At 53.9% G+C, this 17795-nt stretch overlaps 6 protein-coding genes across 6 annotated transcripts; 2 read left to right on the forward strand and 4 right to left on the reverse strand.

Moving 5' to 3' along the window:
- Positions 1–503: 503 nt before the first annotated feature.
- EI97DRAFT_159068 (uncharacterized protein) lies at positions 504–1449 on the reverse strand. The gene is made up of 3 exons (XM_033793320.1): positions 1190–1449; positions 808–1124; positions 504–749 (listed from the first exon to the last, which is right to left on the reverse strand). Exons 1-3 carry the CDS (start codon positions 1245–1247, stop codon positions 687–689), a joined length of 438 nt encoding a protein of 145 aa, XP_033651014.1. The 5' UTR covers positions 1248–1449; the 3' UTR covers positions 504–686.
- Positions 1450–4248: 2799 nt separating this feature from the next.
- On the forward strand, positions 4249–6483 carry EI97DRAFT_159106 (uncharacterized protein). The gene is made up of 4 exons (XM_033793321.1): positions 4249–4716; positions 4770–5024; positions 5074–5483; positions 5535–6483. The coding sequence occupies exons 1-4, from the start codon at positions 4616–4618 to the stop codon at positions 6413–6415; spliced, it is 1647 nt and encodes a 548-aa protein (XP_033651015.1). The 5' UTR covers positions 4249–4615; the 3' UTR covers positions 6416–6483.
- A 2566-nt stretch (positions 6484–9049) lies between these two features.
- On the reverse strand, positions 9050–11099 carry EI97DRAFT_159313 (class II aaRS and biotin synthetase). The gene is made up of 3 exons (XM_033793322.1): positions 10690–11099; positions 10468–10641; positions 9050–10420 (listed from the first exon to the last, which is right to left on the reverse strand). Exons 1-3 carry the CDS (start codon positions 11003–11005, stop codon positions 9231–9233), a joined length of 1680 nt encoding a protein of 559 aa, XP_033651016.1. The 5' UTR covers positions 11006–11099; the 3' UTR covers positions 9050–9230.
- Positions 11100–11546: 447 nt separating this feature from the next.
- Positions 11547–13602, forward strand: EI97DRAFT_469655 (S-glutathione dehydrogenase). Its single transcript, XM_033801721.1, has 3 exons — positions 11547–12273; positions 12326–13028; positions 13083–13602. Exons 1-3 carry the CDS (start codon positions 11918–11920, stop codon positions 13359–13361), a joined length of 1338 nt encoding a protein of 445 aa, XP_033651017.1. The 5' UTR covers positions 11547–11917; the 3' UTR covers positions 13362–13602.
- Positions 13603–13737: 135 nt separating this feature from the next.
- On the reverse strand, positions 13738–15195 carry EI97DRAFT_404404 (ras-domain-containing protein; the record flags this gene model as incomplete). Its single annotated transcript, XM_033796537.1, has 3 exons — positions 14858–15195; positions 14734–14798; positions 13738–14584 (listed from the first exon to the last, which is right to left on the reverse strand). Coding segments are annotated over exons 1-3 (981 nt in total), but the record flags the coding sequence as incomplete, so codon positions are not given.
- Positions 15196–15707: 512 nt separating this feature from the next.
- EI97DRAFT_444993 (uncharacterized protein) lies at positions 15708–17558 on the reverse strand (the record flags this gene model as incomplete). Its single annotated transcript, XM_033799937.1, has 2 exons — positions 15708–17080; positions 17156–17558. 2 exons carry the CDS (start codon positions 17556–17558, stop codon positions 15708–15710), a joined length of 1776 nt encoding a protein of 591 aa, XP_033651019.1.
- Between the last annotated feature and the right edge of the window lie 237 nt (positions 17559–17795).

Consider the following 17795-nt stretch of genomic DNA (forward strand, 5'->3'; position numbering starts at 1 on the left):
CGCCATTCTTGTGCGTTGCCGCTCTCACTGGGCGTACTGTAGTCTCGTCTAGTGTCCGCTAGTTCAGGAACCAGCCGTAAGCCGGTGGTGGAACTTGCAGGTGGTCCCACGGAGGTTGGTAGTGAACATATGTTCATCTGGTGAGAAGCACGCCATCGTCGTGATGGATGGATATCTAGTGCATGATGGCATTCGATATTCCCGAGAGTATTTGAGGTATTATGGACAGGGAGTGGCTCAGCATCGGGGCTGAAGCTGCAAATGTCGCAGAAGGGCAGGGTGTGAGGCATGGAGTGCTTGAGACGTGGTGGCAAAGTCATGCACTACCGAGAACGAAATTCGGAACTCTCATTTCGTACTCCGAATATTGGGGCTGAGATTGGAGATTTTTTCTATCGATTGGTTTTTCATTGTTCGGCTTGCATAGCTTCAATGTTGCTGGTATCTTCCCGCGCCTCTTCCTTCACTATGAATCACAGCTGGAACCATGAATGCATGTATGCTTGATAAATGCCCACCCACGCCTAAAACAAAACTAACGCCTTCCGCCGTGCTACACAATGGAGCGGACTGATGGATCGGTTGATGGATGCGAATCGTGATTTTGGTATATATAGCTTTCAAAATCGATATTGACATGGCTCTTTGCGGAGAGGAGGGGAGCTGTTGTGCTTGAAAGAGTAGCACTACACTCGATTCCGGATTGTGGAGCCGCGCTTCGGCAGTGTCCAAGGTTCAGGACATACAATCTGGGAGACGTGTTGTTAGGATTCCGTCATGCCGAAAGACGAATCGGCGAAGACATACCTCGCCCTCGCTATACGCCCAAAAGTACGCCATCATCCCGACAATGTAGTAGAGCCCCGAGTTCGTGCCCTGATAGATGAGCAGCGCACACAGCGCACTCAGCGGATAGATGATCAGCCGCGCCTCAATCGACCTGTGGATCCCGGTGCCGGCCAGCAACGGGAGCGGCCACTCGTAGGCGAGGCCGAAGATGCCCAGGAGGAGATTGATGATTTGCAGGGCGGGAATGGGTTTCACGGCGCCGTCAAGGTTCTTGGTCAGGAAGTCCCAGAAGATTTTGGGCCAGAAGAAGGCTTCTACTGCGGCGGCGATTTGGTCTGGTGGGGGTAACATGTTAGGGTATTTCAACTCTATGCATATAAAATAGGCGGGTGACGCTTACAAGCAGCGGCCGTCAGGATGATGAGGCGGGCCCAGTGGTTCTTGATTAGCATCCCCATGGCGGAAGAGGTGGATGTTGTGTCGAAGAAAAAAAGCAGGAATTAAAATAACGGCGTTGAAGAAGAAGAACGAGTGAACCAGCCCCGCTGCGAAAAGAAGAGAAGAGAAGGGAAGGAAGAACGACCGTGAGAGATTCGCGCAGCGAGCTACCGGTAGCTACGACAGAGCATCTGGTAGGGCAGCTGGCGGGGCGGGGGGTCGAGGTTTTGTTATAGGCAGAGCGACTTCAGGGTTTGGTTCAAGGCGTCACAGATGTCCGAACAGTGCTTAGCGCCAGCGAAGAGGTGGAATTCGGGATCAAGCACTACGGTGGAGACCACGATCGACGTCAGGAGAATTGCAGAATGCGGCGAACAGGCAGGCGAGGGATAGGCGCGAGTCTCAGGGCTGAAGGGGGTTGTTGATGTTGATACCGGGAGCGTGTCACGACGAGATGGAGAGGGGGAAGTCTGGCCGTAAAGAGGATCGAGGGTTTATGCAACGACGGGAGACACATGTGGGAGCAGGGTTCCCTTCTGCTACGAGGGCTCCGAGGGCTACGAGGGTAGGCGCTGGCCGCTGGGTCCCCTCCGCCGTGTTCCCCAAGGCGCATGCTGAGTGGTTGGGTGGAGTGGGTGGAGTGGGATGGCCCTGGACATTGTGGTGCATCGTGTGTGCCATGTTGGAGTCTGGGTGCAGCATGTCCTGCAGGATGAGGAGCCAGAAATGGAATGGGGGAGATGGGTGGATGAGCCCAGGGTTGGTTCGGGAGAGCGGACTCGCTAGCGCCCCAGCCTCTTCTCTACGCGGCCCACCACTCACTGCGAACATTCACCCTCTTGGCACATGTACCGCTAGCCCACTCCAGCACGACCGTCGTGCAGAGAGGGCGAATAAGGGAATCTAATCGATAATTACCGTTCTTACTGGCCCGATAGACTAGAATTAGGGTACTGTACGCAGCAATTCGCTTTCGGATCACGTCGTCACGAGGCCGTGGGTACTCGTTCAATACGGAATATTGTCTTGGACATTTCTCGGTTCCTCGGCCACTCTACACCGCACACCGCCGTTGGGCATCTTGTTCATCCATCACGGAATGCTGGAGTTCCGGTTCCAAGCGTCGCCGCAGATGACACGCCTAGCATGCTGGTTTCGGTACCCTCCAGGTTCAGTCTGTCTCTCTGCCGGGCTACTGCCTCGTGTCGGAGAAATACCAGGATGGCAAATCAGTCGCAGGAGTGCGAGGTGGATATCAAACACAATCATACGACAAAGTTTCCCTCAGCACCTGTCATGCCGGGCCGCGGGAGCTTGTGTCTGCGGCTTGGAGCTTGAACCGAACGTCATGCGTGGCCCGGCGAAGCTTCTTTCTGTTGCTCGAAACTAAGTGGGCTGATACTCGATGAAGTGGTCTGATGTTGTTTTGAGACCGTTGATGTTCGACCCGATTCTTGGATCCAGCTGCAGGCAGCCGAACATGTGGGGATCGACTTTTGGCTGCGGATGGAGGCTTGACCCTTCAAACAATGGCCTGATGTTGTTTTTCGAGATGATATCACAAACCCTCGAAGCAGTTGGGTTGGTTGCACTACCCGATCGGGCAGTGCGTGAGAGGAAGAGACACCAACTGCAGTTCTTCCAACCCAACTGAGGAATCCTCACAAAATCGCCGCACCGCAAGGAAATCCAAACACAGAGGCCGATTCCTCTCCAGTGCGCCTGACGGTTTGTCACACGGATTCGGCTCACGTCACCGCCACTAATCACTCGAACTTTTCCTTTCTTTGTAGACTGCCCAAGATATTTACTGGTAGAAATCCTCCTCGGCAAGCGGAAAGGCCCTGCATCTAGCCTCTACCCATCACAAATGGCGCAAACTAGCAGAATTCGATAGCAGAAGTTCTCGAAGTATCGGCTTTCCTGCCGTCCCAGCAAGGCACTTCTGGACGTTGAGTGGTGAATGTTCCCAAAATAGGCGTCGGCCCAAGAACGGAGCAATGTGGGGGAATGTGCGGTTGGCGCCCGCGCTGCCCGCCGTGAGCGCTTCGACGACGCCATGGATTGGCTGCACGCGTGCCTCTGTTCAACTCCTCCACCAACCGAACCGCCACTCACATCCAGCTGTGCACTCCCAAGACATTGCCTCACATTGCCTCTCCAGCCAGAGCCATGTCGTGCACACCTCCACTGACTGCTGTTCCTGCACCGCGTGTGCTCCCATGCGCCCCAAGGGGCTGTATCCTCGACAGCACCCACTGCACTCCCTACTTTAGCTACACCTCAGATGTGCAATAGGTCCTTCATCACTTCTTCCTCACCATCACCCTGATCGGATTCCATTGACCTTTCTTTCCTGCTTGTGGCTTGCGATCTTCAAGAAAGGTACCATCGTGTGCCAATTCTCGCTTCTCCATTCACGACACGGTCCCGAACGTCAACCGTCTCATCCTGGACCCCTGCGTATCAGCAAAAACCCCATCTCCAAGTTGCAAGAGCGTTCACGAAATATCCATTTCCAAGAAACGAGTTCGCTGTGAAATACCGTTGCGCTCTTTACGGCCTGCATCTTCCTCGAGAGATTTCCGTTGCCATTGTTGATAGCCTGGCCTGAGAGACATTCACCAAGTCGTTGCGCATCCCAAAGTCCCATCCCATCTCCGTACTCGCTTACGCATAAACCCGCAATCCCTCGTCCCTCGCGGCCCTGGCCCTTCCGGATAAGTCATCACATCTTCTGTACAAAAAACCATGGTCCTCTGTCTCGCCCTGCAGATTTGAGACGCTTCTCACACAACTTGGCGCTCCCGGCATAGTCGCCGGCCTTGAACGCTTCGATCCCGGCTTCCTGGCCCATTCAGGACTGGCTGTGCTTCACTCGCGCTTGGATTGCTTGCCTTTCGGAAGATCGCAACTGTCATCCCTCTTAATCCATCTGGTATACCGCAGACTACTCCGTACCAGGGCTGGAGTTTGAGCCACGACTGTGCCTGTTGGTTTCACCACGGCGAGCCGCTGTACCCAAACCACGCACGGCTCATCTCAGATCCACCTGATCTGCGCTACTGTTAGCGAGGGGTCTTGCAGCCTTCTTTCTAATAACTCTTGGGTCCCTGTTCCTGCTGCCATCTCTACCTCCGCTCTCTCACACAACGTCACTCTCTCTCCCCGTCTCCCCTGACACCGACTTTCTTTAACTTCGTTTCGTTATCTGGCTGGCCGGGTTGAACTTGGACTGGACTCCCTCCTTTCTGGTCGAGGTTCGCGTTCATTTCCAACATACACTTTTAATCTTCGCCCTAATACCGTTGACCGGCTGTCCTATCCTTCATTCGGAACCCTGCTGGTGTCTATGCTGGAAAGGCCGTACTACTAGTTCTTGATCGATATGGGTGAATCAGTCAGTTGGAATCGGCTGTTCGCGCCGCGGAAGCTCTTATTCTACGTCATCTTCTGGGGGTTCCACTGGGCTATCTTCGCGGTAGGATGGTACGTATTGGACCTTGTGTGAGCGCTATGGAGGCACTAACTCTCAAATCCAGGTGGAAACAGCAGGGTGACATTCGGCTTGCGCCCCTTAATGCTCTTCAATTCTCGGTCTGGATATCTCGAGGTGCCGGTCTCGTGCTCTCAGTCGACACCATGGTCATCTTGCTGCCAATGTGCAGAAACATTCTGAGATATATCCGTCCCAAGGCGAGATGGCTACCACTGGATGAATCGATTTGGTTCCATCGACAGGTTGCATATGCTATGCTGATGTTCACCATCATCCACACGTCCGCACATTATGTGAAGTAGGTGAACTCGAGAAGGGCTCGTACAAATCCGTGCTGACTGTCACAGCTTCCACAACGTCGAGAAGAGTCAGGTCCGCCCTCAGATTGCTCTTCAGATCCACTACACGGAGGCAGGAGGCATCACGGGCCACATTATGCTGTTCTGCATGCTGCTCATGTACACCACGGCCCACCACAGGATCCGACAGCAGTCATTTGAGACCTTCTGGTACACCCATCACCTCTTCGTGCCGTTCCTGCTCGGCATGTACACGCACGCCACTAGCTGCTTCGTTCGTGACACCGCCAAACCTTTTTCTCCCTTCGCTGGCAAGGACTTCTGGACCCACTGCATTGGCTATGAGGGTTGGCGATGGGAACTTGTCGGCGGCGGCCTCTACCTCCTTGACCGTCTGTACCGCGAGATCCGCTGCAGGCGCGAAACCCGCATCACCAAAGTCGTCAAGCATCCTTACGGTATGCCTCTCATTCCTGAAAATCCGACTTTTAAATGCTAATATCTTGCAGATGCCGTAGAAATCCAGTTCGAGAAGCCCAGCATGAAGTACAAACCGGGACAGTGGCTCTTCCTCAACTGCCCGGACGTAAGCTACCACCAGTGGCACCCCTTCACCATCACCTCGTGCCTCGAAGACCCGTACATCTCTGTCCACGTCCGCCAGGTCGGCGACTTCACTCGTGCTCTCGCCGACGCCCTGGGTGCCGGACAATCGCAGGCCAAACTCTACGACGAGCTGGACCCCATGGGCATGTACGAAGTCGCGCTCCAACACGGGCAGAAGATGCCCGCGATCCGCATCGACGGGCCCTACGGCGCGCCCGCCGAAGACGTCTTCGAGAACGAAATCGCCGTCCTGATCGGCACGGGCATCGGCGTCACGCCCTGGGCCTCGATCCTCAAATCCATCTACCACCAGCGCCTCAGTCCCAACCCGCCAAAACGTCTCCGCCGCGTGGAATTCATCTGGGTCTGCAAGGACACGAGCTCCTTCGAATGGTTCCAGACGCTGCTCTCGTCGCTCGAGGCGCAGACCGTCGGTGGCCCCGGAACCGACCAGTTCCTCCGCATCCACACGTACCTGACGCAGAAGATCGACGTCAACACGGCGCAGAACATAGTGCTGAATTCCGTCGGCACCGACAAGGATCCCCTGACGGAGCTCAAGTCGCGCACGAATTTCGGCCGCCCGGATTTCCAGCGCCTGCTGTGCGGCATGCGCGACGGCATCCTCGATCGCACGTACATGTCCGGTCTGGAGAGTACGTTGAGGACGGATGTGGGTGTGTATTTCTGCGGGCCGAATGTCGCGGCGAGGGATATCAAGAGGGCGTGTAAGATGGCGACGTGTCAGGAGGTGAACTTTAAGTTCTGGAAGGAGCACTTCTAGGCACTTCTAACAGGATGGTGGGAGCAACTGTGCTGCTGAGATAGCTGCTTCTGAGGCTGAAGGGGTTCGAGTAGGAAAGAGAGAGGAAATGGGAAGAGGGGTGTTTCCGGTCGGCGGTGTATTTGCTTGCTATAGCTAGCTGTGCGATGCTTGCTTGTTCTTGTCCTTTTTACATACAAATGTGCGCCCCATTTTTTTAACCATCGATGGAGCTATATCCGAAATGAATGAGATATCGATATACACTGAGGAGAGAGTATCAACCTTCCATGCGATTTTTGGTTCTGTTCATGAGTGTTTTGGTCACGTCTCTATTTTCTCTTTGAGAATCAACTACATGTGCAGTACATACCCTAGGGTACTCCCACCCACCAACATCCCACTCCCCACCCAGGCTAAACAACCCCCTCAAAAACACCGCCCCATCCCATCCCATCTCCACAGACCAACACCAACCGTACCACACGCCGCAGCGGACGCACGGAAGGGAGGAAAGGAAGGCGGGAGGAAATCTCCGTCCGCATGCGGCGAAACTGCCCCGACCATCCTGGGCCAGAGGCGCAGTACCCTTCCTTATCTTGCGCATCTTCCCTGCGTTTGCATCTACACTACGCACCCACCTGCATCCATACTCTGCAACATCCGTATTGCACGCCCAAGTGCGCATAGATATATGTATGGCAGCGGCGTGGGACTAGCTAAGCGCTCGCTGCATCCCGCCTCCCATCACCTACCCTACTTAAGTACCATATACCTTGAATGCAATACAGCACTGGACCCTGGCAGGCCGGAGCTGTGGAGGAGTGGCGTATCGCGTTGCCGAGACAGAAGATGTATATCAGGGTACCTCGGGGGTGTGGGTGATAATACACGTAAATAGTATATTTATATTTATATTGGACGACGATCGATTCCGGGTCCTTGGTAAATATGTACCTTAGGATCGGGATATGATATATCCCACGGCCCGAAGTATAAGTGCGGCACAGCAAGGCGCTGCGAACTCCCAGACCCAGGCTTTTTCGGGGCAGTGAGAAGGGGAGGATTGAGAGTGTGGTTTTGAAGGTGCGAGCATGGGGCACGGCAGATATTCTAGGTTGCAGGCTAGATGAGCGGGGAGCAAGGGTAAGAAGAGAGGCATTTGGATTTACGAAATAGTCATTTCTTTCTTTTACAGGTAGGCTGGGTCCTCCCAGGGATGCTAGCAGCGACTACGCTGTTATCCCTCACAGAAGAAAGTTGGTGCAAGAAACGATGTTCACTCCAAGTGAATTCAAGTTCTCGCTCTCTAAAAACGAGCGTGCCGTATTAAGGGAATCGGGGAATGGGGCGTACTTGCCCAAAACGCCGCAGAGTAGCTGAAATCGTTCACACTGGATGAATTTCCGCTAGGGTGCATGGATAGGGTGGAGTTGCACGTGGTTGAAGTTTTCTGTTTTTGCGGGAACACGAAATTATTGGATATACATACATACATACAGTCCTAGGTAAAAACATAAAAGACTTAACCAGCGGCTCGCCTCATGTTCATAACTGCCAACCCGGGGCGATCATTCATCCAACTTCACACCAACAACCAACACAGAGGATACCACCCAGCAACTACAAAACCTGCGCCTCCTACAGCATTATATCATCCGTAAGTCGCACTATCCGGATTTCTCATCTTGTATCCGCACATCAAAAATCTGATTTACAACCGCTCTTCTCACCGACAATTCCACTGTCCGTACCTAGCTCGCCCACACAGGTATACAGCAGTACCAACTCCGTCCGTGGCGATGTGCATAGCCACCAAATACTCCTTATTAGCCTCTCATCCACCTACGCTTGAAACACCCTTCCCCATCCACTCCAGCGACTAGCAAAACTACAACATGGAGGCTGTATCCAGTCAAGCGATCTCATTCCCTTGCCTGAATACTCCCCCGCTCCTCCACCATTGCGAAATGCGCAGCACGATCTATTGAAAGATACCTGCCTCGACTACTATTTTTAGTTTTATCCCCCTACTGAAACCAGGTACTAAACCTGCGTGTGGCGTGCTGTTTGGCGATTGCTGACGTTTGGTGTTTCTGTACGCGCGCGGATGCAGGAGGGTGTGTGAAACACAAAACATGTACAGTAGATGTTATTAGAAACTGGACGCCACTCTGCTGCAGCAAAAGACATACATGACGAAGGAAGGCGACTACTCTTCTTGCGAACAGGAAGGAGGGTTGTTTCGGCGAAAGGACCCTAGATGGGACTTAGAATAGAATCACAGGGACCAAGCATTCGGCAAACACGCACGAGGCCTCCCCCATCATGACAAGGCTCCATGCAAACTTGATATAACCGTTATTGCCCAACCCTGGAAACAAGTACATGTCAAACTGGGGCTAAAATTGGTCTTGTTTCTTGGGACGTTTTCACTGCGGCATGCGTCTGCTCACAAAACTAGGTGTATGGAAACGGGCATGATAGCGGCTCGCAAACCAGCTACGGCATGCGACTGTATCGGTAGGGCAATCTCATCATTGGCGTTTGCTGCGGAGGGAATCAAATGCGAATATGTGGCGTAGTTTGGGTAACTCGGTTGCAAGCCTGCGGGGAAGGAGGTTCAAACCGACTGTGGATAATGAAGTCTGTGTACGGCGAATGGTAATGTGAACAAGAAGAGTAATTGTACACGTCCCCCTCTATGGTGAGATTGATAGTAGTATACATACTCCAAAGCTTCATCCACTCCCTAATATGGTATCCACCGGGATCACGTTTACAAAACTCGAGTCCCCTGCTTATGTACGTACACAACATCTCTCTATCATACATACTACTTAACCCTCGAAATCCCCACCACGTTCCGCAACGTCCCGAAAGGCAGCACATCCGCGATCCTCTTCTTCCCCGCAAATAGCATCACCAGTCTATCCAACCCACATCCCCAACCCCCGGTAGGCGGCATGCCCCATTCCAACGCTTCCAGATAGCTCTCATCGATACTCTCATCTCGATCACCCTGGGGCTGGAACGTTTGCTGCATGAGGAACTTGCGGCGCTGCTCAAAGGGAGAGTTTTCCTCCTCGTAGGCGTTGACGTATTCGCGGCCGTTGATGAAGAGTTCGACGCGGGAGGCTACCCGCTGGCCTGTGGAGGGGTCGACGAAGGATTTGGAGAGCGGGGAGAGAGCTTCCGGGTGGTGGGTTATGAAGGTCGGGTCTTTGCAGAGGGGCTCGATGTACCGCTCCGCCAGGTGGTCGAGTAGACGCGGAAGGGTAGGGTTGGGCGGGATAGTGATGTTGAGGTCGTTGAAGTAAGCCAGAACTGCAGTGGCAGCATCTGGGGAGCTTAGGTCGGGGAGTTTGCGCCCGCTGGCGTTTTCAACAGTAGGAATGAATGGAAGCTGGGCGAAAGGTTGGGTGAAGTTTATGCCTTCGACGGGGCTAAGCGAGGGGAAGTACGCGGGTCGTAGTGCCTCCACGGTCATGTGCAGGTCGTGCACGAGTTTCTCCGTCTTTTCAATAAGAGATTGGAGCGTAGCTCCAACCTCGTAGAACTCGCAGATGCTGAACTCAGGATTGTGGGTGTTGTCGACGCCCTCATTGCGAAACACGCGTCCTATTTCGAAGATCTTGTCCTGCCCACCTACAATCAATCGTTTCAGATTGAGCTCTGGCGCTATCCTGAGCCGGATGGGCATGTTGGACATCTCGTTCGCGATTGTCTCGAACGGTCGAGCAATGGCGCCACCAGCTTCCACGTCAAACATGGGAGTCTCTACCTCCATGAAGCCCTCTTGCATGAGCAGATTGCGTATGTAATCGTAGATTAATGCTCTCAATCTCAGTATGTCTCCCGGCTCTTCACTGGTCAGCTGGTGCACATGCGGTTTGCGCGCCAGCGTCTCCGCATCTTCCACCTTATCTGGGACATGATGTAGACAGGGCGCGAGGGTTTGCGGGACATCCACAGCCGAAATGGTGAGTTGGCCGGTAGGCGTCCTAGTTGGATTTCCTTTCACAGCTAGCAAGTGTCAGCGGAGAAAGCGGAAAGATCGGACCAGCACGCACATATCCAATCACCCGTCCGGACGACCTTCTTGAAGCTCTTGAAGCCGTCTTCCAGACTAGCATCCAAGCCAATAAGCTTCTTCAGCTCAACCATGGCTTGTAACCTCTGGGTATCACGCTCGATGTCGAGGAACATCAGCTTGGAGCCGAGGAGACGCACAGAGCGGACCCTTCCTGACATGGTCAACCACGCGCTGGACCTCGAGTACCCTCATATCATACCAATTACTGAAACAACATCGGGTTGCGTATCCTGGACCTTTTCATAACGGGAATTGAATTCTCGGACGGAAATACGCTCGACTCCGGTACCATGTTCGAGCCTGGGATGGTATTCCGCCAGCGGTTTCGCCTTCTTGAGCTGCTCCAGACGCTTTTGCTTCTCGACATCATGAGGCCCCGTATACGCATCGACGGAGGCTGTCTGTGCAAATCTCCGCTGCACCGAAAGGTAGACGCGAGCATGTTCGGGATTTCGGAGCGGCCTAAAGCTCGTGGAGAGGTACGGACGAAGGAAACGAAACGAGTATTGAGCCATGCTATCAAGAACCAGTCAGTGCTAGGTAAGTAAACCGAATGGTATAGGAACCAAGTAGGAAGAGGTGCCGATGCCGCATGAAAGAAGAGAGGCTCAATTGAAGCTTTTCGGTTCCATTGCGAACTCTCCAAAGGCTCGATAAAGTCTCAGGAGCTTCAATGAGGGCGACACTCTTCCCTCCAATGCGACATGGGGAATTATAAACATCAGGAAAAGCTGAGTGTTGAAATCAAACGCCCGAAGGTGTCATTCGCAACGGTTCTTTGCATTGATCATCATTGAAGAATTGGTATTGTGTGTTCTGGATTTGAGCGAAAGAGTCTAACATACCTGGTTGGAGCTCATGCCGGCCTTAAAAAGCCAGCTTATGACCGACAACAGTTCTCCTCCGTCCACTTTGAAACTTTCCAGCTTCGTCTTGCGGAAAAACCCCGGCAATCGGAAGGCGGAGCTTTTAGCTCCGCAAACACGGGAGAGGTACAGCTGACTAAGCACTCGATATCCATTTAATCCCATTGACGTCAGTCTTGTTGTTCGATGTTCGAATATTGACTCCCCTCACATGTCACAGCGATGACCTCAATGATGCTGCCAGCCCAGTCCAAGCCTTCAACCACACAATGGCAATTCGATGACGAATCCCCTGCTGGATACCCCTTCGTGGAATGGGAACCCGACTCGCCCCCATTCTGACCAGTCATGACGTCTTGCGGATCTGACGAGCAGGACTTATTGCCGGCCGGCACTTGATGGGATATATATAAATATTGTAATTTGGATCTCTGTTTTGACATAAGAAAATCGACTTCTTCCTCCAAAAACTGACCTCTGTTCTCCTTAACATATCTGCTTCTTACCGGTGATTGATACCCCCTTCCCTGTGGTAACCGACACTCGCAAACGTTCATCACCATGGCTACGTCTCAAGCAGCCCTCAAGGCCGAGCAGGCCATTGGTCACGGTGATAACGCTACGACGCTCCAGGACATGAGCAACCCGTCTTTGTACAGCTCTGGCGACGCCTCAGAGAAGATGAAGGCGCTGGCATGGATGGGCAAGAACAAGGTCGAGATCGTCGAGTGCCCCAAGCCCAAGATCCTCGAGCCTCGCGATGTCATTCTCAAGATTACCGGATCGACAGTCTGTGGTTCAGACTTGCATTTGCTACATGGAACTGTCGTCGAGATGCAAAAGGGCGACATTCTGGGCCACGAGTTCTGCGGTGTTGTGGACGCGATCGGTCCTGGGGTTAAGAACTTGAAGAAGGGGTATGTTTTTAAGCCTTCCGCGCCGTGAGGTGCAGGTCCTAACTCCATTTAGACAGCGCGTTGTCGCATCATTCCAGATTGCCTGCGGCGAGTGCTATTACTGCAAACAGAAGCTATCCTCGCAATGCGAGAAAACCAACGCCAACACCCTCATGAACGCAATGTATGGCGGCCGCACAGCAGGCATGTTCGGCTACAGCCACTTCACTGGCGGATTCGCCGGCGGCCAGGCAGAGTACACCCGGGTTCCCTACGCCGACGTCAACCTGCTTCCCCTACCCGACGATGTCCCTGATGAAAAGGGCCTGTACCTCAGCGACGTTCTGGGAACGAGCTGGCATGCAGTCGTGGACACTGGTGTGAAGAAGGGAGACGTGGTCGCCATCTGGGGAGCCGGACCCATTGGCCAAATGGCCGCTGACTTCTCCCTCCTCAACGGCGCCTCGCGCGTCATCATGATCGACCAGAACTGGCGATTGGAGTGGGTCCAGAAGAAGTACCCGAACGTTGACATTTTGGACTTCACCAAGCTGGGCAAGGGAGAATCCGTCACAAGCAAGCTCAAAGAGATGTGCAACAACCGCGGTCCGGACGTCAGCATTGAATGCGCTGCTGGCGAGTACGCGAAGGGCTGGGCTCACTATTTTGAGATGTTGCTGGGCTTGGAGACGGATACCAGCGAGATTGTCAACGAGATGATTACCAGCACTCGCAACTTTGGTCGTTGCGGTATTACCGGTGTCTATGCTGGCTTCGTAAGTTCCCCATAACAACACATCTTCTTCTCGTACATGACCAACAATGCGCAGACCAACCACTTCAACATCGGCTCCCTCATGGAGCGCGGCATCCGCCTCATCGGCAACGGCCAGGCGCCCGTACAGCTCTACTGGGAGTCACTCCTCAAGATGATTCAGGAGGGCAAGATCGACCCGCTCAGGATGGTCACGCACCGCGTCCGCCTCGAGGACTTGGACAAGGTGTACTACAAGTTTGAGAACAAGGAGGACGGCATGCAGAAAGTCTTTGTTGAGACGAGGTTCTCGCGCCCTGCGGCACCGGGAAGTCCAAGCCTGACGAGGTATTGAGTTGATGGTTATAGTTCATGGCTGATGACAGACAGTATCAGGGGACTTCATGAAAGTGTGGGCGAGTCAGTTGGCGTTTCCGTTTCTTGTTTTGGTAGATTGGGTGTAAAATACTACTATAAACATTGATCTCTTGTTATGAACGAATGTGTATCATTAGGATTAGTATATATATATATATATCTTGGTCTTGATGCACGTATCCCGCTCAAGTGGCACGACAAATCGCCCCTCAACGTCCCTTCCACCACCTCCTTTCTTGTAGCCAAATGCATTATTCCTCTTCCATCCATTTTTTTCAACAGCACCTCCCCCGTCCCGGCCCAACCCTAAACACGTCCTCCCACTCCCCCAACGCACCCCTCCCCCTCCTCTTCACCCTCCCACTCTTCACGCTCCCGCCCTCATCCATCCCCCCAAACCCACCCCACCCGCCAATATCCCCATACTGAATCCCACTCGTCGGGTCATCAGGGTCAATCTCGCCCAGCTCAATCTTGGTGAGGATCATCCTCGCCAGCTTCGCGAACAGTTCCTCGACCCCTTCGCCCGTTAGCGCCGAGACCTCGACGGCGACGGGAATGCCGTGTTCGCCGGCCCAGCGCGTGGCCACTTCCGACGGGACCTCTCGGCCCTCGGGCGCGAGCGTATAAGGGGTCGACAGGGGGAACGAGGTAATCGTCGAGTGCGAAGACGATTGCGACGACGGCGTCGGGGGTGCGGGGCCGCCGCCCGTGAACGAAGACGAAGACGTAGTATAACTATTCCCGTAACCGTACACGGCGGGGTTCTCCAGCACCTGCGCTTGGTGGTGCGGTGATATTATCGACTGCTGCTGCGGATCATCGACATCGCACTTGTTCCCCGCCAGCACGACGCACAGCTGTCTACTCGCCAGGGCGCGCGCATCGTCCAGGAAGGTCCGGAGGTCGGCGAAGCTGCGCCAGCTGCTGACGTCGTAGACGAGGATGGCGCCCGCGGCCCCGCGGTAGTAGCTTCGTGAGACGGAGCGGAAGCGCTCGGTGCCTGCCGTGTCCCAGAGTTGCAGTTTTATGCGTTTGCGGCGGCGGTCGTGGTGGTGGTGGGGTCGGGGGTAGGAGGAAGAGGGGGAGGAGGAGGGGTGGGGACCGATGGAGATGATTTTGGAGGCGAATTCTACGCCGATGGTTTGCGAGGTTAGGGTTCGGAAGGTCGAGTGGAGGAAGCGGTGGAGGAGGCAGGATCTAGACGTAGAGAAGTAGATTAGCTATCGTGCTGTTCTTTCTCTGTCTTCATGTTTCGTTCCCCTCGACACCGCACCGCCGAAGATTCAGGAGCTTCGGCTTCTTCGGATAAGGGTCCTAAGAGGAAAGAAAATAGAGGCAGAACTCACTTCCCAGCTCCACTCGGTCCCAGCAATATCACTTTCGCCAGGTAATCATACATGCTCCCCAGCTCCTGTGATCATCCCCCGCTCAGCAAGGCATTCTCCCCTCGCATGCGGACTCCATACCTACTTGATTCGTCGCTGCCGCCGCGGCCGTCGATGCCGTCGAAGCGCTGCTGGTGGCGCGCGCCCGAGGCATGGCTGTTGTCCTCTGCGGCGCCGATTACTATGCCTATGTGTTCGAAGGTGTATATCTCGCAGACGCTGGAGCTAGAGGTCGCTAGTATTGGAACGGGATACGGGCTGCGGAGTAAGGTATGTGAGATAGGAGGTAGCGGCGCGATATTCAAAATCAAGCGTGTATGCAAGCCCCAAAAAGAAACGTTTGTGTAACTGTTTGCGAGCGTGTTTGGGGCGTACGAGTGATGTCGTGTGAGGTGCGTTGTCCAATGCTTGGCTTTGGTGGCCGTGATGAGCCGCGGCATCGACCTCGGGAGCGTGGAGACGTCTATGGAGAAGGCTAGCCTCAAATAGATGGGCATCGGGCTGGGGGAGATATGATGAATGGTTCTGCTTGGTACATTTGGTAGTAAAAGCTATTTAAAAAGAAACCTTTGGTTTCGCCTAAATAACACATCCACGTTTAGGCTTCATAGCAAAATGTACGATTATTGACCCTTTGTTGGTACGAGTCACTTATGTCTTACCCAAACCCCAATACAATGGACCATTTGGCGTCATAAGCCTCTAACTATCCCCATGGTACTCGACTAAGGTAAAAATAAGGATATTTCCCTAACCAACGCCACCCCCGTCTTAACAATGACTGATACCCTGTTCCCAGATGCTATCTCCAACTCAAAAGAACTGATCCACGTGGAAAGACAAAACTACTTCGGCCGTAATCGAAGCTTGAGAATGAGCTTTCGGCCATCAGGAGGACAAGTGGGCCCCTGCTTATGCTGTGGATGGCGGATATTCTATTCCTCCGTCTCATTACGCCAAATCTCCACTTCCTGGTCTTCAAGAACTTTCATCTTCTCTTCTGGGAAGATCGTGTCCGCCGGCAGACTCGTTTTGCCGTAATCAACGACAGGGCCGATTGTATTGTTCCATTGGCTCTTCCTCTCCATGAGTGCGCGTATCGACTCACCAACGCCAGGCCTGCTGACGCCGGCGCTCGGAACCGGGTGGCTCCCTCCACCTGGTCCACCGGGACGCTTCGTTTGCTTCTTTGATTTGCCAATATTCTTGTTCCTCTTAAGGTAGGCTTGGATGAGCTGATGGTCCAGATCATCAGCGATTATGTTGTATTCTTGCTGCGCCATGCGCTCAGCCATCAGCTCTAGGAGTCGTTGTTTTCGGGCTCCGTTTACTATAGACTGCTTGCGCAGCTGGTCCTGCAACAATCTCAGACGGGCAGCTACTTCGTCATCAAACTGCATATCGTAGTTGGCTTGAGGTTCGTCGGCGTCGGTTATGAGGCCGTAGTGCTTGACCTCCATCATTGCCCGTTCTTCCAGAGTCGCATAGTCGGTCCTAGCAGCAGGTGGTGGCGCCTTCCAGCCTGGCTGCAAAAACTCCGGTATTTGTGTTGCTGCAGTCAGCGAGTTGTTGTTGTTTGTATCCGCAGGCGCTCCGGCACCCTCATCTACGTCCATGGCGTCCGGGTTTGCACCATTGCTCTCATTAGGAGGGTTCCCACGGCCCTCTGGTCGCAACAATGAGAGAAGGCGAGACATTAACGGGCCGTTCGACACGAGTTCCGTTCCCAATACGTCTTCCGATATATCGTCATAGCTACCGCGAGGCTCGTTGGGTGCTAAACGCATATCGTTGTTACTGTCAATATGCATGGCACCATCCTCCTCGGCCCAAATCTCTTTATAATGCCGCGCCCCCCGGCGGGGCATTATGAAAGGCGTCACTCGATCTCCTCTTTCTTTTAGGAAGGCCGTATCCTCCTCAGTCAGCGGACGTATATAAGGCTCGACGTAGTTGGCGAAGACCGTGGCGCTAACCTGGGATGCAGGTTTAGCATTGGAGAAGTCGCTGTCGGGCGGGGTGCCAGGCGTGAGATGGTGCAGATCTGACTGTGGGTATTCTGCGACGCTATATATCTCCTTGATTTCTTCCTCCGTCATGCCAGGCGTCACCTCTCGGATATGGTAGATGGTAGGATCAGGGAAGGATGAGGGATCAGGTCCGAAAATCTGGAACTGCGGGACGGAAGGTACGGGAGCAGGCTGATGGGAGGCTTCCGACTCGCTTGGTGAAGGGGCGTCTGCGGCACCGGTTCCAGTAGCAGAAGGGGGTGGTTGCGATATTGGCGACGAACCCGCTGGCGAGGCAGCTACAGCACATGTTAGACTTTCACATATTCCCAACTCTGAAATGAACCATGTGTCGCGTGACATGTAACACTCACCTCCTTTGTGAACTTCGACACCATCCTGTCTAGCGACGCCGTGAGCGCCCACTGCCAGCGGTCGGTCGTCATCTGGCTCTCGCTTCTTCACCTTCTTTAGTTTGTGCCTGCGTTCGCCAATATCGTCACGCTCTCGCTCAACGCGCTGATGATCCCGCCGTATCTTCTGTAGTTCCCGCAAGAGTCTGTCGGAGTCTTCGGTTCGTTGCTTAATGATGTCCAAACATCGCTTTTGTATCGACTCGCGCATGCTGTTCAACGCCGCACCGGAGGGAACCAGGTTCTGTGAGCCACCCCCTCCCCGCTCTAGGACACCGTCCAGTGTGACATCCGGATCCTTGGAGAGATTCCTCAAGGAGGACTTCAGGTAAGAGGAGGTCGATGGTTCTGCGGAGCCGCGCATTGTGGAGGGAGGTAATGGGGTAGTATTGCGGCTTCGTGGTGGTGCTGAAGGCTTCGACTGCGGTTTTGCCTTGGCCTTATTGCTAACAGGCGGCATCTCAGGCCAGGGTGCCGGCGTAGGGGTGATGGACGGTTGGGCGGAAAGTCAGCTCACTGGTGTGGCAACCCGGTGAATTCGGATGGCTTTCCGCTATGGCAATCGACAGATGTTGTACTGTATTCTAAGTCGTAAAGACTG

The sequence above is a fragment of the Westerdykella ornata genome (genome assembly GCF_010094085.1).
Source record: "Westerdykella ornata strain CBS 379.55 unplaced genomic scaffold EI97scaffold_27, whole genome shotgun sequence".
Classification (NCBI taxonomy): Eukaryota; Fungi; Ascomycota; class Dothideomycetes; order Pleosporales; family Sporormiaceae; genus Westerdykella; species Westerdykella ornata.

What these genes read in the sequence shown, in the direction of transcription:
- EI97DRAFT_159068 (XM_033793320.1), bottom strand. Translation starts at nt 1,247, where the DNA reads ATGGGGATGCTAATCAAGAACCACTGGGCCCGCCTCATCATCCTGACG. An exon ending in CATCCTGACGGCCGCTGCTT is followed by an intron (nt 1,125 to 1,189) that starts GTAAGCGTCACC and finishes TACCCCCACCAG; the next exon opens with ACCAAATCGCCGCCGCAGTA. An exon ending in GGGCGTATAGCGAGGGCGAG is followed by an intron (nt 750 to 807) that starts GTATGTCTTCGC and finishes CACGTCTCCCAG; the next exon opens with ATTGTATGTCCTGAACCTTG.
- EI97DRAFT_159106 (XM_033793321.1), top strand. Translation starts at nt 4,616, where the DNA reads ATGGGTGAATCAGTCAGTTGGAATCGGCTGTTCGCGCCGCGGAAGCTC. An exon ending in GCTATCTTCGCGGTAGGATG is followed by an intron (nt 4,717 to 4,769) that starts GTACGTATTGGA and finishes TCTCAAATCCAG; the next exon opens with GTGGAAACAGCAGGGTGACA. An exon ending in ACGTCCGCACATTATGTGAA is followed by an intron (nt 5,025 to 5,073) that starts GTAGGTGAACTC and finishes TGACTGTCACAG; the next exon opens with CTTCCACAACGTCGAGAAGA.
- EI97DRAFT_159313 (XM_033793322.1), bottom strand. Translation starts at nt 11,005, where the DNA reads ATGGCTCAATACTCGTTTCGTTTCCTTCGTCCGTACCTCTCCACGAGC. An exon ending in CGATGTTGTTTCAGTAATTG is followed by an intron (nt 10,642 to 10,689) that starts GTATGATATGAG and finishes TGACCATGTCAG; the next exon opens with GAAGGGTCCGCTCTGTGCGT. An exon ending in CCGGACGGGTGATTGGATAT is followed by an intron (nt 10,421 to 10,467) that starts GTGCGTGCTGGT and finishes GACACTTGCTAG; the next exon opens with CTGTGAAAGGAAATCCAACT.
- EI97DRAFT_469655 (XM_033801721.1), top strand. Translation starts at nt 11,918, where the DNA reads ATGGCTACGTCTCAAGCAGCCCTCAAGGCCGAGCAGGCCATTGGTCAC. An exon ending in GTTAAGAACTTGAAGAAGGG is followed by an intron (nt 12,274 to 12,325) that starts GTATGTTTTTAA and finishes AACTCCATTTAG; the next exon opens with ACAGCGCGTTGTCGCATCAT. An exon ending in CCGGTGTCTATGCTGGCTTC is followed by an intron (nt 13,029 to 13,082) that starts GTAAGTTCCCCA and finishes AACAATGCGCAG; the next exon opens with ACCAACCACTTCAACATCGG.